The 17,656-nt window shown below is 32.5% G+C and overlaps 1 protein-coding gene across 1 annotated transcript; it reads right to left on the bottom strand.

The window, feature by feature from the left end:
• Positions 1-7,634: 7,634 nt before the first annotated feature.
• LOC124830931 (Rhodanese/Cell cycle control phosphatase superfamily protein) lies at positions 7,635-15,087 on the bottom strand. The gene is made up of 10 exons (XM_088106268.1): positions 14,781-15,087; positions 14,586-14,681; positions 14,122-14,229; positions 13,713-13,809; positions 13,557-13,596; positions 13,400-13,474; positions 13,071-13,158; positions 12,874-12,941; positions 8,169-8,241; positions 7,635-8,087 (listed from the first exon to the last, which is right to left on the bottom strand). The coding sequence occupies exons 1-10, from the start codon at positions 14,913-14,915 to the stop codon at positions 8,004-8,006; spliced, it is 864 nt and encodes a 287-aa protein (XP_087962394.1). The 5' UTR covers positions 14,916-15,087; the 3' UTR covers positions 7,635-8,003.
• Positions 15,088-17,656: the final 2,569 nt, after the last annotated feature.

Here is a 17,656-nt window from a genome sequence, read left to right on the forward strand (position 1 = left end):
ATAATCACTTTAATTTTATACAAAATAAATTATATATATATATATATATATATATATATATATTAGTTATAATCACCTTAATTACTAAAACTAAATAGAATAATATACTATGGATAATTAGAAAAATATGAACTCTGATGGAAATAATCAGTATGGTGACGTGAACCATGACCAATTTCTTCTACGATATATAATTGATTAGTTAATGGCCATTTATCAATATAAGTTAACTAAACTTAGCTCTATAAATGTAGCAGTTGCACTCTCAATTTTATTTCTTACAAAAGTGTATCTCTTTTAGTTATATCAATGGCAATATTTTATGAAAGTCTTTTGCTAGTATAATGTTTGGCCTTATCAAATTTGGGAATATTATGGACCTTTACTCAAAGTTATAATAATTTTAGAAGGTATGAATAAGATACCGTCTTATAATTTAGTTGTTTAATGTTTAATTGTTGAAAAGAATAAATTAGTCGTTAATATTTTAAACGTTTCAGTTCTTGTATAGTAAAAAAATGTTATCCCGATGATAATGTAGAAAAAAGTATGACATCAATAACAGTGCTATTAGGCACAGACAATATTTATGTATAAAATATAATTAAGTTAAAACTAAACAAAAACTTAGAATAACAGCAAAGATAATCACATACAATGTATCACTTAATTAATTATATACAGCTTTTGTTGACCAAATTGTACATGGTAATTCATTTCATCAGAATCATTACTCATTTCACGAAAATGACAGTAACATTTTCTTTTTAACATTAAAATAAGTGATATTAGACTTTCTTGGACGAGAGGAGAACTTGAATAGTGTTCTTTTCTAATATATTTTTTACTTGTTCATGAAAAAAAGTCACTTTGGCTTTATAGTTTTCTTTAATTCAAACTAATTTAAAACTCTATCTTAGTGTTAGTTTATTTGAATAAATATTTAAAGAGTGAAAAAGAGATACAAAAATTAAATTTATACTTTTAATAATTTGATTTTGCGTTTTCTTTTAGTTCCCATACTACAAATTTCGAAAAATTACATTCTTAGTCAATCTAACTATACTAACTTCTACTTCAATTTCATTTTATATTCATATTTAAAGTTAATCAAACATTTTTTAAATATATAAAAAAAAAGCAGTACAAATAATATTTTAAAAATTGAGACTCTTACTAATAGAGTGCTACTACCTTACGTAATCATCGTAAAGATTAAAAACATTATACACGTGCTTAGTTAATATTTTAAACGTTGAGAAGATTGTTTATTCCTTTGAGTTTATCCTCTGCTGTTTTCCTTGGATCAACTGTGATACAGACATAAACGGCTAAAGACTACTTTTGGTCACGGCTTAATTATTGAAATATTAATGGCTACTCGTAGGAATACAGGCATGTTATGCGTGCTAACTACCTTTTTTCTTCATCATAGAAATAATTTTACTAACCTGTAAAATATTTTTTAATTGTTAAAACAAAAATATTAATAAATTTTAAAACTATTTCAATAAAAAATTAATTATAAAAATAAACAAGTTTTGAAATTTTTATTGTATAAATGGCCTTTTTTATTATCAAATAATTATTTGAATTCAAGTAGATATTAAAAGATAAAATTGAGAAGTAACCTTTTATTTGAATTTAGAAAAGAAGTTATTAAAAGGGTAAAATTGAAAAAAAAAATGTAAGTAAATCCTCTTTTAATAATAATATAGATGGATATTTAGTTTCTAAAAACACTCCTACGTGCAAAGTTCATCTTCTTCAATCCTCCACTCAAACAAATTACTTTCATTCAACAGAACTAAAGAAAACTATGTGAAAGAGAGCTTCTTAGTTAAACTCTAAAACACAATTTACAAATGCCAATCTGTCAGATGAATCAAATGAACATTTCAACATGATACGTTTGGATAAATAAGAAACAAGATGCAATCAGTTTAATTTAGTAAAAGAATTAAACACGAACAGGACCAATTAACAAAAACTTATATATATATATATATATATATATATATATATATGAGTTTGCTAACTTGTACGCCTGTTTTTTAGTTGAGACATTTTAATAATGTGTACTGGGTTTTAGTTGACAAAAATACATTAATATATCATGGACTCTAAGTTATAAGGTTAAGAGTATTTTAATAATTTTCATTCTTAAAACTAAAAAAAAAAAACCTAAACTCTTGCTCACTATCAGCCAGGGTTTGGGAGTTTCTTTTTTTCTTTTTAGTTTTGAGAATGAAAATTACCCGCAACACTCCCCTAACCATCAGCTAATCAATAATGGAATCGCTACTTCCATTTTCAATGTCAACTTTTTTTCTCTTAGAATTGTCTACAATCCCTAACCTAACCGCCTCTCATAGTAATAATGAAGAAAACATCCAAACACCAAGTAGGGTGTTTAAGTGTATAAGAAGATAAACTACTAATTCTAAAATTTAATAATAAACAGAAGGAAAAATATATAACACAGCTCTCCAATCAAAAATCAACATCAACATCATCAATTATTTTGTTATTAAACTGGAAAACAAATGAACGAACAGAGTAAGAGCAAAAAATTATGGTGTCGTAGGATGTTGTGTGTGGGTGAGGGAAAGTATAGAGATGAGAGAAAACCAAATTGGATACGTGAGAAAGGTAGATTAGGGTTAGGCAAGTGTTTATGATTTTTTGAATTGGGACTAGGGTAGGGATGACAGAGAAAATGTTGGAGTGAGAAAATGAAAGAGAAAGGGTTGAGAGGAATGAGGGAAGTGAGCAAGGGTTTGGTGTTTTTTTTTTTTACTTTTAAAAATGAAAATTCTTAAAATATCCTTAACCTTAAAACTTAGAATTTATGATATATTAGGGTATTTTTTTCTACTAAAACTCGGTACACATTACTAAAATGTACCAACTGAAAAATAGGCGTACACAAATTAGCAAACCCCATATATATATATATATATATATATATATATATATATATATATATATATATATATATATATATATATATATATATATATATATATATATATATATATATATATATATATATATATATATATATATATATATATATATATATATTCATGCCTCAATTTTCCAATGACACATAACAACTCAATTTTAATGTTTAAATTAGATTTCACAATCAAATATTTATGGGTATCATTGCACAAAATTAACATCCAATTACCAAGAATACGGCATCAACTTTTCCTATTCATCCACAACCAAAAAAATTACGTAGATGGCAGCCTTCTAGATAACGACAGGGGAAAAAACACAGTAGAAAACCTCAACCAAGATCCCCACACCAAGTTCCCCTAAATGTAAGAAGAATTAGCGAGGAAGATAGCTCAAATCCAATGCACCACGAACCCTCCAACAATAATGCTCATGTCAGAATGTCGACGTCCCAAAGGTAGCGTCAACACAAGACGAATCCTCCACCAAGACGGCTCAAACCCAACGTACCAAAAATCGTAAAACAAGAACCTCGCCAATACATCTGTGCAAAAGACGGAAAAGCCCTCTACGAATGACCGAACGAGCCTCTGCCTTTGCGAGTTAGGGAATGAAACGCTCAAGGTGGCTCTACAATGGAGGATCTGCCTCTTCGAATGAGCGAATGACACAGATGATGAATGAATGAAGGAGGCTCTATGAATCGCGGAATTGCAATCTTGTAAATGGGGGAACTCAATCTCGAGGATAGGGGAATTGCAATCTAGAGGATGAGGAACTTTCAATCTATGAATGAGCGATGGACAAATTGCATATGAGAAGAGAAAATATGTGAGAAAAGAGAAATTGATTTCCAAAATCCTAAAAAAGTTTTGTCAAGTGCTTACCAACGGACCATGATCGTTGATATTAAGTCCTAGCCTTTATTAACATATCTATCTGTCGATAACATCACACACAAAGATTTGTCAATAATTCTATCGATAAATTTGAATTACTGACGAATCTAAATCCATCAGTATTTATCAATTGGTAATTTCATTAATTCTTGTAATGTTTATAGAGTAAAAATACTACTGCAAGTGCATACCTATAATGAAATCCTATGTCAAAAAATGTATCCAGATAATTAAACTTAAAGTCAAGTATATGTATGTTTATGAGTTATGCTTAAAAAATGTATGAGTTATTGAAAATAAACATTTATAGTTTTTATTAAAAATTTAATGAAATTTTGTTTATATATCTTTTTTTGCAAGAGTAATCGTTATATTAAACAATTTTATCTTTTATTATAGTAAAATATATTAGTTAAGGAATACTAGAAAAGCAAACGTAAGTTACTAAAAATAAACATGTATGATTTTGTGACGGATAAATGAGACCACTGAAAGAGACTTGTATAATTGTTGAAAGAAAATGGTGACTTTTTCAATTAGGATTGATAGGATCTATTTAAGAAATTCTCATGAGAGAAGGAAAAATTAAAACGTGCATCACGTGATTCATTTACCTTCCGTTTCATTATTATCTTCTCATTATTTTACTTCAAAAAGATGAAGTACATGAACAAATCAATTCAAACAAAACCTATGATGTTAAACCAATCTTTAAAATAATCAAGTTCTACTATTAGACGGTAAATAGTTGGGTATCATTTGATGTTAAGGGTTAGGTAAGTTCGCTATCATTTAAAAATAGTTAGCATAATGTATGATTCGATGAACTTATTCTCCCAAAGCGTTCCCATCATCTCCTGTGATAATAAAATCATTCCAATGTTTATTTTTCTTATTAAAAGTGGAGTAATTACTTTTTTAGTATAGCATACCAATGTTTTTCTTTTCTACCAGCTTAAGAAAAAAAAATGAAGAAAAATAATTTTTTCTTTAAGATTCTCTTGAAGTTATTTTATTTATTTCTAATAGGTGTTACTTTTTTTTCTCCTTGAAGTTGGAGAGAAGGATATAGTGTTACCCAACATCCATGAGTATTTTGAGTTACTTGATAAATATTAACAAGTGTCTTCAAAATAATTGTTAAAAATTCCGAAAAGAAAAATCAACTTCCTAATACATTTATCCACTTCTTAGTTTTTAGTTCTTGTATCTGAATAAGAATATTTAAAGCATCTATTAGTAAATTTCCTTGCATAAAATATTACTAGAATATGATGCATGCGATTCATGCTGTTCAAAGGGTTTCCAAAGGTTGTTTATGGCGCACCAATCAGCTAGATTAAGAGATAAATAATGAGCTGGCAAGCATATGCCAATTCAGCATTTACAAATTCTGCAATACTAGTAAACTAAATCACAACAAATTTTTACAGATCCAGCTAATCAAACAGATAGACGAGTTTCTTTACTCGGTTTAACAATTTTGGAAAGACAATGAACTAAGAATACATCCTGGGGTGCTAACAGATCACTACTACTTAAATCATAATGTTTACTTCTCGTCCCGCAATATCTTTTCAGATTTGATCATCTAACTTTAAAGACAACATAAATATTTCAAAAGGATGTAATGAAGAAATACTAAATGGATACAAACAAAAACAACATAGCACGTTGAACAGTCGCAGTCGCTAGAGAAGTTCTACAACAATATAACCAAGATTCGGAACTGTATTATATATAGGTTTAATAGGTTAGGAGTTCCCTGTATTTGTGTGTTCGTTTCAATTGGGTCCTCCAATTTTGGAAGTGATCAATTGAGTCCCTAATTTGGTAAAACTGAACCAATAATGCCCTTACCGTTAATTTTAGTGGACGACGTTAAATTTAATGTATCATGGCATGCTGACGAATCAATTAATTATGACGTGGCAGATAGGGGTAGAATTTATTTTATTTTAAGTTTAAAATAAAATCCTTTCTAGGGTAAGAACCTGGCTCTCACACTCTTCCTCTTCCAGATCCCCTTTTGACTTCAAACCTTCCTCACCTTCTTCTTTTCCATTCTCAAACCACTGCCAGACATTCCAACAAAACAACACCAACTCCTCCATTAATCGGTAACCTCCTACAGATCAATTCTCTTTAGTTTTTCATTTTTTGTTTTATATATATGTATATGTATATATATGTATATGTATATGTATATATATGTATATGTATATATATATATATATGTATATATATATATATATATATATGTATATATATATGTATGTATATATATATATGTATGTATATATATATGTATATATATGTATATATATGTATATATATGTATATATATATATATATATATATATATATATAAGCAAACCACACCATCTGAACAGAGATTGAGATTGCAACAATGGACGAAAGCGTGAGCGAAAAGCAGCGAAGTGTCTCTGTGCAAAATGAGATGGGAGAGGAAAACAGCGAAGGAAAATGATATTTTCTTAAACCTCGTTTTGATGTTGCAGCCAAAAACCATGGTCATAGACAGTTTTTTTAAACATTGCAGCCAAAATCACGATCCCACAATTTTTCGTAACCTTGCTTACCTACACAGGAAGATCACAAACCCAATTGTCAAAAAAAAAATTGAATCGAAATTATGACACTTTCTCTCCAAGTTTTCAGCTTTAGTGAGAGACAATGGAATCGAACTCCCCAAGAACGAGAAATTCCACTGCAAAAAGGGAAAGTGCAGAACTTTGAATTGGGAGAACCCAGAAACGAAATTTGAACAGGAATGGGACCTAATTGGGAACGAGAGAGTGGATTGAGAATTAATGGAAATTTGGGAGAGGAATGAGACAAATGATTGAAGGAAGAAGAAAGGAAATTGGATGAGGGTTCCGAACTGAAGATGAAAGGGTTATATATTAAGGGTATGGTGATTGATGAGTGAAATTTGATGAAGATGATGGGGACTGGATTTCATTACATGAGAGAGAGAGGTAACAGAGATTGAGAAAAGGCTCAAACGGTGCCACCTGGATGCCTCAGCTTGCCACCTATTAAAAAAGGTTAACGTCGTTAACTGTATTTAAGGAAAAGGCTATTATTGAATCAAATTGACCAAATTAAGGACTCAATTGATCAATTCCAAAATTGGAGGACCCAATTGAAACGAACACACAAATATAGGAACCTCTGAACCTATTAAACCTTATATATACGACCAAGTACTCCACAGTCACATCAACATTGGTTTAGTCCTAAGACAATATGGTTCAGAATATAACTTAATGCATCTTAAGTATCTACACCCAAATAGGTCCATCTCGCATGTTGACTACCAGTAATTGGTCTATCCAACTACTTATCGGTCTTTCAAAATTAATGACATTCGGATTACTTTACAACTTAGCATAATACTATCAAACACTTTGACAAGTTAAATTGATCATTGGACCTAGACGCATCCAGGTGAGAGCCCAATAATAAAAGATGTTATAAATAGTACAATCATCAAAGTATTCTTTTAATGCTCGTATTAATTACATATTTAATATCATTAACGTTCAAAATTAACTTAAACGTTAAAATGTTCTTAGGACGTAACTCATTCCCCTTACAAAGGACGAGTATGAAAGAAGAGGACAAATACTTTGGAAAACGAAGATTGAAGAAGTTCGTTAAGTTAATCTTCACAAGGTATTTCTTCGACTCCGTATGAACATGAACTAATCTAGTACATCACTCATGGCCATTTACAATATATACACATAACCAAAACGGTAACATTAATGGAACAGTAATATGATTATATGACAGTTGATTTTCTTTTAGTGGAAAATTCATAAAAAAAGTACAAGCATTTGGCCACAAGTATCAGTACAAACCAAATGGAAGAAATCTACACTAAAAATGGTCACCTAACTATTTGCATTTATAATCCAGTAGTAGTGAAAATAAGATGGGGCAAATACGACAATCTCAGAAAGCGTCTGCTGGCAAATCATATTAAGTGAAGAATGAGCACTGAGACTCTACCAAGGTCAGCATCCAAAATTGAGTTGTTTATCCTGCTGTCTGTATATACTCATCCACAACGAATATTGTCTCCGTGAGGATTGATAAAACCTTACCTCAATGGGTCCTGATATCCTGAAGATAGCGCCCAATTTGCTGAGCACCAATATATAGCACATCGGCAGCAAGAAAGACTCCAATCTATGCCACAAATGTCAAACTTGTGAATGTATAGATTAAGAAATAAAATATATAAGTGAAGGTCCACAACGGATAAAATACCAGGCGTGCAGAAAACACTAATCTATATCCCCAGCCTTCCTTGGCCGCAGCTGCTCTTTGTTGATCAGTCCAACTAGAAATATTTAAGAAGTCAGAAATTTGCAACCATATCCTAATTATTTTGAATACATAAAATCACACTTGAAGGCTGCAAATTGTAATCAAAATGATTTAACACTATCATACAATTATATCCAACAAGCAATGAACATTCGGCTACATATAAGTCTTCATCAACCAAAGACTAGATCATGACTCAAATCTGCAGGGTGATTTAGAACAAAGATTTTGTACTAGAGTTTCCAATCAATTATAAATGTGTAAGTATGATAGTTCTTGGTATTACTCAAGGGGACAATAAAAAAAAAAGGTAAATTAGAGAATTCTCCTTGTGCCCTCGGACAACAATAAGTTAAGAAGTGGATTTTAAGCGTAACTCAACCCTACAAAACTGGTTTGTAAGGTGAGATTTATATCGTTTATTTATTTTGAATTGACCTTATCTCTAGTCGATGTGAGACTTCCAATACATCCCCTCACACTAAGGTATATACATCTTGTGCGTGGAACTAGACATTAATGGGTGATTCTACAACAGGTGAAACAATATATCTAACAAACAACAAATCTCTTTAGGATCGGCTCTAAACAATGATTCTGATGCTATGTTAAGAAGCGGATTTTAAGCCTAACTCAACCCTACAAAACCGACTTGTAATGTGAGATTTGCACCCACTTATATATTATGAGTTTGTTTTACCTCTAATCAATATAAGACTTTCAACACAACCCCCACAATTACCAAAATGATTGCCTCCTTTCCTCCCGTCGTCACCCACCCCCACCCCTCCCCCACCCCACAACTAGGGATGGCAACAGGTCGGGTGGGGCACGGATAGTACCTACCCGCAACCCGACCCAAAAAAAAAATTCACCCGCTACCCGCACGGATATCCGCTTAAAAAATATCCGCGAATATTTTAAAACCCGCGGATACCTGTGGATACCCGCGGATACCCACAAATATTTAAAAAGTATATATTTTTATAAATTATTAAAATAAAATTTAAATAAAATTACAAAAAATATATAAAATATAAATTAAATTAAATTAAATATAAATATATAATATATAAATTAAATTAACCTTATAAAATATAAATTAATGTTCATTTTGATTAAATTTAACTTAATAAAATATAAATTAAATTTTTATTTTATTTTTTCTGGGTAGCAGATATGCGCAGGTACGGATAGTATAATACCCGCACACAACTCGTTTAGAAGCGGGTATTAAAATAGTCGCTACCCGCAACCTGCGGGTAGTAAATATCCGTAGGTACCAACTATCCATCGCGAATTTTATCCACGGGTGCAGATTTTTTTGCCATCCCTACCAACAATCCATCCCCCCTCCACCTGGCTCTTTATTCTCTTTCTGATAGGTTCAAGGAAATGTTTATATTAGGAGATTTTTTGTCTCAAACTTTCATAAGTTGTTTCTAGCAGTTTTTTAGGAAGTTTTGTAAAGGGAAGGCTAAGGAGAGTCTGGTCCTCTCGAAAGAGAGGGCTAGTGTAATAATTGCGATTATTGTTCTTGTTTCATTGTTAATAAAGTTGTCTAGTTTTTCTGGGTGAACATCCAAGAACATCTTGGAAGCCTTTACAGTTTTAAATAAATTTGGGTACCTATCATTGGTATCAGAGTCACTTTCCTGGTACTGTGGTGGTTGTGCAGCATGGTCAATACGAGAATGGAGGCAAGATTGGATGGATTGGAGTGCATAGTGCAAGAGCAGGAACATGAAAATCAGAGAAGGTTCCAAAGGTTGGAGGAAATGCTTACAGGGCTGACAGGGTTGGTGGAACGTTTCACATCCTCTGATAAACAAACAGCATATAGTGCTTCTGTTGCCAAGGAAGGCAGTGCGGGCAGTCTCAAGAATGGCGAAAGGAATGAAAGTGGACATTTAGGACTGACTGGGGAAAAATGGAGGAAGCTAGATTCCTGTTTTTGCAAGAGAAGATGCTTATGGCTGGACTAACCGGTTGGAGAGATATTTCCAGTTGAAAGAAGTCAATGAAGTGGAGAGGATGAGGGCTGCTATGATGGCTTTGGAAGGAAAAGCCCTAAATTGGTTCTAGTGGTGGGAGACTTGCTATCTGAATCCCACATGGGAGGCTTTCAAAGAGGCGGTTGCTCAACGGTTCCAACCAACAATGCTTCAAAATCCTTTTGAAGTATTGATTGGGCTTAGACAAATTGGGCAGGTGGGAGAGTATATTGAACAATTTGAGAAATATGCGGGGTTCTTGAATGGTATAAGGCAAGATTATTTTACTCGCATTTTTTTGAATGGATTGAAGGAAAAAATAAGGGCAGAGGTGAAGTTTTATGAGCTCAAAAGCCTTGCTGAGTTAATGATGAAGGCTCAAATGGTGGAGGAAAAGGTTAGAGTCACCACCAAGGAAGACTCTCTCATTGTGCAACTTCAAAGTAACACCTACAGACAATTGCCACCTACTTGTCGTTACTCAAAGGAAGGGGGAAATTCAGTGGGTTTTACCAACTCCAACAAAGGAAGTGGAGAGAGCAGTGGTTGTCTGAGCACCATCAATAGTTCCCCTTCTGGGACTCAACAAGGAGGGGCACCATTTAGAAAATTGTCCCAAGAAGAATTGCAAGATAAGATAAAAAAGGGCTTATGCTTTAGGTGTGATGAAAAGTTTGGGCCTAATCATACTTGCAAAAATAAACAACTCCATATGTTGCTTATTTTGGAAGAGGAAATTCAGGAATTAGGGAATTTGCTGCTTGCATTCATAAAGAAGTTCCAGACTTTCATGGAAGGGGTGTTGATAGGTTTGATACAGTTTACAAAATAAGGAAAAAATAAGGTAGTCCGTACAGTTGAAAACACCTCCCACCCATCGAAAACAGCTAAGAAGATGCTATTGCCATCAATAAGGAGTTTCCTGCTTTTCACCTTGAGGACAAGGTGAAACTTCATGGAAGGGTATTGATAGGTTCAAGGGAAATATTTATATTAGGATAAATAAAAGGGACAGACAGTTATATCTGTCTGTTGGTAGGTTTTGTTGTCTCAAACTTTCATAAGTTGTTTTTAGCAGTTTTTTAGGAAATTTTGTAAAGGGAAGGCTAGGGAGAGTCTGGTCCTCTCGAAATACCAAGGCTAGTGTAATAATTTAGATTATTGTGCTTGTTTCATTGTTAATAAAGTTGTCTAGTTTTTCTGGGTGAACATCCAAGAACCTGTCTTGGAAGTCTTAAATAAATTTGGGTACCTATCACTTTCCTCTCCCACAGATTTCCGCTATCTCAATCTGCCATGTGTGCAGTTAGTCACCACCACTCTGCATAACAAACTCATTCCTGCCAGAGTCCATTTTTCCACTACAACAGTAGAAAAATTGCAAAGGCCAATGCAATTGATGCCCATCAATAAGGTGGACTCGGGGAAAACCTTAATCACCTCATAATCTTCCCAGGAGCTATATTCTGTGGGCATGTCAGTCCATTTTATCAGCGCTTGCCAGGTTCCATTCAACAATATCCTAGTAGCCAATACTTGATCAGGTTCTACCATCAATTCAAACTCATTTAAGAAGAACTTGGGCAGTTCTTGATTCAGTTGATAGGAGGTTAAAGCCTTCTTTAACTATGAAACATGGAACACCAAGTGTAATCTTGAGTTGTTCGGAAGTTGTAATTTGTATGCCACTTTGCCAATTTTTTCCAACTGAACATAAAATGCTTCTACCTCATTTTTTAACTCCTTTCTCAAAGCTTTTAAGGATGCCTTAGTTTTGGATAAAGTTGTATTACACTTAATTTCAAAGACTTGACCATCCTTTTGTTTGTACCTCTATTAAGTGTTGCTACAAATACGCCGAAAACTTGCTTAAACTTTTCAGCAATTCATATCCCTGAATTACATCCACCCTGCACTATGAATGAAGTTGTTTTGTTATGGCTAATTCAAAATGAGCTAATAAGAAGCAAACAAGAAAACCAGACCAAATTAATATTGATGATTATTCATCCAATGTGGAGTGGATTATGGAAGATGAGTATGAGCAGAATGAAGCGTTGGATTAGGATGAAAACTTGGTTCTAGTCTAAGTTGAGGAGGATGAAACTTCACATCATCATGATTTACATGTGGCTGATTTGAATGGTGAAGGAGATCGAAATGGTGGAGTTGAAGGTCTCTGTGCAGATTATGAATTGTGCTTACAAAATTATTTGGTTTAGATGGAGTTGCTTTGTATAATATGAAGTTCAACTATGAATTTTGAGTGAGACAAAGATTTTGTGTGTGAATATACAATTTTCATAAAATTTGTAGAATTCATATTTCGATCTTCTGATTAACAATCCATATTTCCCTTTCTGATCTTGAGTAAGATCTCAACTTTGACTACCATGTCAACAGTTATCACCACTCAGACTTGTTCTTGTTATCCATTATTTCAAAGGTCTATGCCGTTGAAGCCCATCAAAGTATATATAACATTCTAATGTGGCAAGAATTCATTGTAAAAACATTGTTAACAGTGTAGATAATAAACTAACTTTTGTTATCCAATAGAGATAACTTCAAATTGACAAGACCAAATAGATTTCATCAACAATATTATAACATGCATTAAGCCTGAAAAAGGAGAGAGATTAAACAATTACCCAAGAAATTCTGACACTCCACCAATTCCAGCAAATTTGAGAGGTGATGGGCCCTCTACAATGAGATCCTGTTCCAAATTAAATTTGGTAAAAAAAAGAAATGAGCACACCAAATTAGCCAATTTTATTTTCCTATGCTTGATTAAAGTAGAGTAAATAAAATACAAATTCCACAAAATTTAAATAAGAAAACATGCCTCTTCTTCAGCAGCTTCAAATCCTCCTTGAACCCAAAACAGATTTTTGTAGCCAGCATTATACAGTAGTTCACAAGCAGCAAGTGATCTAGCAGGAAAATGAGGTTCAATCAACCACAAAAATGCTGTGCTGTTTGTTTGATACTAGTTTAACGATCATCAGATAGTTTCTTTCATGCACCAGAATTTTAGGAGCCAAATGTAGGAATACTATAATAGGACTAAAAACGCAAGAGGAAGTATCAAATACGTTTTAACAAAACAGATAATCGGAATCCAAAACGACTAAATTGAGGGTGCAATCAATCAACCGAGTGTATAAATCTCACCTCAATCCCTTCTGGCATGCAACAATTAATTCAGAATCTTTGGGGAACTTTTCCGCAACTTTGGTTAAGAACTGGCTGTTGAAGAGAGGAAATAAATGAATTATAAATTCATGTACATGGACAACAAATCAAAAGAGCAAATGATAGTTTATGATACCTGTCATAAGATAGAGTAGGCATGCCACTCCACCAACCTCCTGTTCAACACAACAGAAGTAATACATTTCTAATGAAATCTTCCAATTTAGTTTACAAATTAAAAAACCCTAACAAAGAATTACTAATGAAAGAGTCAGCATGGGATTTTTAATACCCATAACAAAATTTGTGACTTTTCTGGGAACGGTTCCAAAATCTAGCTTATTATCAACATCAAATATTGGAATCCAGGTTGAAGCTCTCACCCATGCCTTCAAAAGACACAAAAAGAACAAGCAAAGATCACAACAATGAGGCGAAAATACAGGAAAAAGAGTCAGATTACTTATTAGCAATAAGAAAAAAAAATTAGTATCATGAACAAAGTTAAACTCATAGGTAAATCCATCTAATGCTTTCTTTACAACTACCCAAGATCAATTACCATCATGGTAATTAGCTTCAATGATGTATGACCGCAGCAATAACGTGTTTAAAATGTCAAATTGTTCCACTTATATTCACCTACGATGATGCATTGGCCAAAGGGTAAACAAAAGCAACGCCTGAATTCAAAGACAAACCTTGTTGCGCTCATTGGAGGGACGGACATCAAGAAGGGGCTTGCCTGAAAGCTGAACTGCGTACCCAGCTTCCCTTGGGGTAAGAACTTTAACTTTTCCATCTCTGACCTACAAAAACAAGCAAGCAAACCGCAAGAAAAATTAATAGGGTCCACCCCATATTTTAATCAACACCATGGTCATAAAGGGGTTTATCAAACAAGAACAAGATATCTTATCAATTATCATTATGTTTTACTATTGAGAAATCCCAAACAACGAATACAATAAGAATGAACAACGAACAAGATTGTGAAAAATTCAATTCCACTCTAATATCCTCATTAGTCATCAGTCCACAGGCATATTATTTATAAGGTTTTACATTTCAGCAGCGGCTCGGTCGTAATTCTTATGATTGCGAACAAATGCAGCTATAACTGTGGCTATGATGACAAAAACAAGTTTATGAAACTGAAAAATACCAGAGCCTCCCATCTCTTTCTGGCAGCAGCCATATCCCTCATTTGCTTCAATTCATAATCTTCACTCTCGGCTTGTACACGAACGACGCTTTTTCTCTGCAAAGAGAAACGTAGTTATCATCATTCCACTTGGGACCCAGAAAGCAAAGAATGCAGAAAACTTCAATAGAATTGAATGAATGAATGAATGAATACCAAAGTGAGGGTTCTAGCAGTGAGAGAAGGATTGAGTTGTAAGGAAGAATAGAGCGAAACATAATTAGAAGAAGCAGTGAGAGAAATGTGGTTATTTGAGAGAGTGTTTATGGGAAGAAGGGATAGTGCCTCCATTAGAGTTCAGAAGGACGAAACAGACTCCGATTCTTGTAATTCCCTATCCTCTGCAATCTGAATCATACCCTACCTTCTTCTTACTCACCTCATCTTCAACCATCTTCCTTCAAACAGTAATTTTTCTTTTTAATTAATGCACCACTTTAATTTAACACTCTCGTAGACTTCAATTCAACGCTTTGCTTCAAAATCAAAGCTTTTATTATTATTTGGAACATGACAGTGACTCTCTTTTAGAAAACATATCATATGAGAGTCACTTTACCATGTTATGTTATAAGACAAAATTTATAGATAGTTTTATGATTTTTACAATTTATTTTTTCGTTAATTTATAATTTTACAATCTATTTTATGATGGAAACATTAATTAATATGGTAGAAACTTTTGGGTCAGGAATATATAAGTCAATGAGAAACCTACGTAGTTCATCCTTTTTTTATTATTTAATACAATTTTTTTGTGTAAGAATAGGTGTTTTTCTATTCTCCTAATCTTTTGTACTAACGGGTCATTGGGGGAATGATTTAAAATCGTCTTTTAGGAATATTCTAAATATGGATAGTAGTTATACTTATTGTCTTGTATTGTGATTGATTTCATGATGCATATTATATTTTTTAACATAATGCTTGAACAAACCTGTAGATTTAAGCAATCATGGTACGAATGTTAATTTAAAAGAATTTATTTGACAAGAAATTGAAATTTGTATTATTAATTTTATCTTGTTGTCAAATATTTGAATTTTATACCAATTACTTCCAATTTCGTTAAGACTCTTTTTTATACAGTAAAAGACTTTTCTATTGAGATAATAGTGTAGTTAGTGTTTTTATCTTAATTTTAATTTACATTTAGTTTTTTTTTAATTATTTCTAGCTCAAATTCAATTATTAGTATTATCTTTTATAATTTTATATTGTAGTTGTTTTTTTCTAAGAAAATAAGATAAATTTAAGTTCAAATTATCAAGTAACCTTTCTGGGTGTTTATAAGCTAGTAACACATGACATAAATATTTTAAATTAATAACCATTGGGTCATGCAGACATTTTGATCTTGTCATCTCTAGCGTTACTTGATCTCGGAAGTACTATAAGAGCGGGCTGTGAAAGAAAAGTCTGGCTTAAAATATTATAACTATAGGTTAAATAACAAACAACTCTGTACTTTGAGGAGTACTTCCACTGATCCTAGATAAATACACAAATTAAAATATATTTGTATTTTAAGATTTTAGTTCTTTACTTTAATATGTAGGACCGTGTAAAATTGTCGTGATTAAATATATTATTGTGAAAGGTGGTTAATTTAGTTATTTCACTTATAAATTTTTTGGTTTTTATTACATTCAATAATCAGAGTTTAGATCTAATACATTTTAGAAACTTTTTTCTTTAGATCTAATACATTTTAGAAACTTTTTTCTTTATCTATATCTTTTGAGATGTTTTTTAAAGATAAAATTGTGATGAAACATAGATTCTAAAGCAGACAATACCTCACATGAGAGGTGATTGACTTTAACAATGTCACTCAGTAGATTTGGGATCAGAACATTGATGTAAGATTCGAAAAATAGTAGAATGAAAATCAAATGTTGTATCATGGTTTATGTTTATTAATAAGGAAAGATGTATATTTTTCAAAAGTGTTGTATAACTCACTTGGTGAGAGTTTTATATGAGACTTATGGTCATGTGTTCAAATTTTGTGAGGTGCATAAATTTTTTTTTTTAATTATACTCTTGTTAGGTACGACATGTATATAATTATGTGGTTGTGGTGCATGTTGTAACCAAAAGAAACATGATAGTTTGATGGTTGAGACGGTGGTTGAGTGAAGTTGGATTAAAGATTTCCATCAGCTTCAAGGAAGAAAAGACTAGGAGAAACCAAGGTAAGGGGATGCTAACTTGCTTTCAATTTGTGAAATCCGATGGTGATACTAGGAACTATGGGGTTAGGCAATGATTTCTTAGATTAAAAACCGTGGGTGCAGAGGGCAACAACCATGGTGGTATAAATTTCTTCAACTTTGTTTCCTCATGATAGTTATGGGTAGTGTTGAGTTACCTTTTGTTATTTACTGCCCCATCTGCAAAGCATCTGTAGTGTAGTAATTTTTCTATCATACAACATGTTAGCAAAATCATGAAGTATAGAAGTTTTGATGATGTCCAAATCAAGTCTGAATTGCTCGCTTTGTAAGAAGACATTCACGAAGACTTGTTTTATGTGTTAAAACTTTTGTAATTAGTAGTTTTATGTATATGGCTTTATATGTTGTTGATTCCATGTAAGTTATGCTTTAAAATTCATTTTGGAGTCAAAAAGCTCTACAATAATCGATTATCCATAAAGCTCAGAGAGAAGTTTATAAAGGTTGCTAAAAACTTAATTTTAGATCTGGAATAATCTATTACCAAAGTATGATAATCGATTATCCATAATCGATTATGACTTACCATAATTGATTATCACAGCTAGCCGTTGGAGTTTTTGAGCATGTTGTTGGCCATTGTGCATTCATTAAATGCATAACCGATTATTGCTTTAGTGAGGTCTTTATAAAGATGTTTTAGACTCACATTCTAACACACGTCTGTTTGCTTAAACTATGAAAAGGTGTGATCTAGGGTTTGTGTAACTCTTGCGTTTTGACTTTGAGAACTTGGTGTTGGGAAAGTGAGAACGTTCACAAGGAGTGTGAATAAGTGTTGTTGTTGTTGCT

Source organism: Vigna umbellata, chromosome 2, assembly GCF_029865625.1.
Source record: "Vigna umbellata cultivar VRB3 chromosome 2, Vumbellata_1.0, whole genome shotgun sequence".
Lineage (NCBI taxonomy): Eukaryota > Viridiplantae > Streptophyta > Magnoliopsida > Fabales > Fabaceae > Vigna > Vigna umbellata.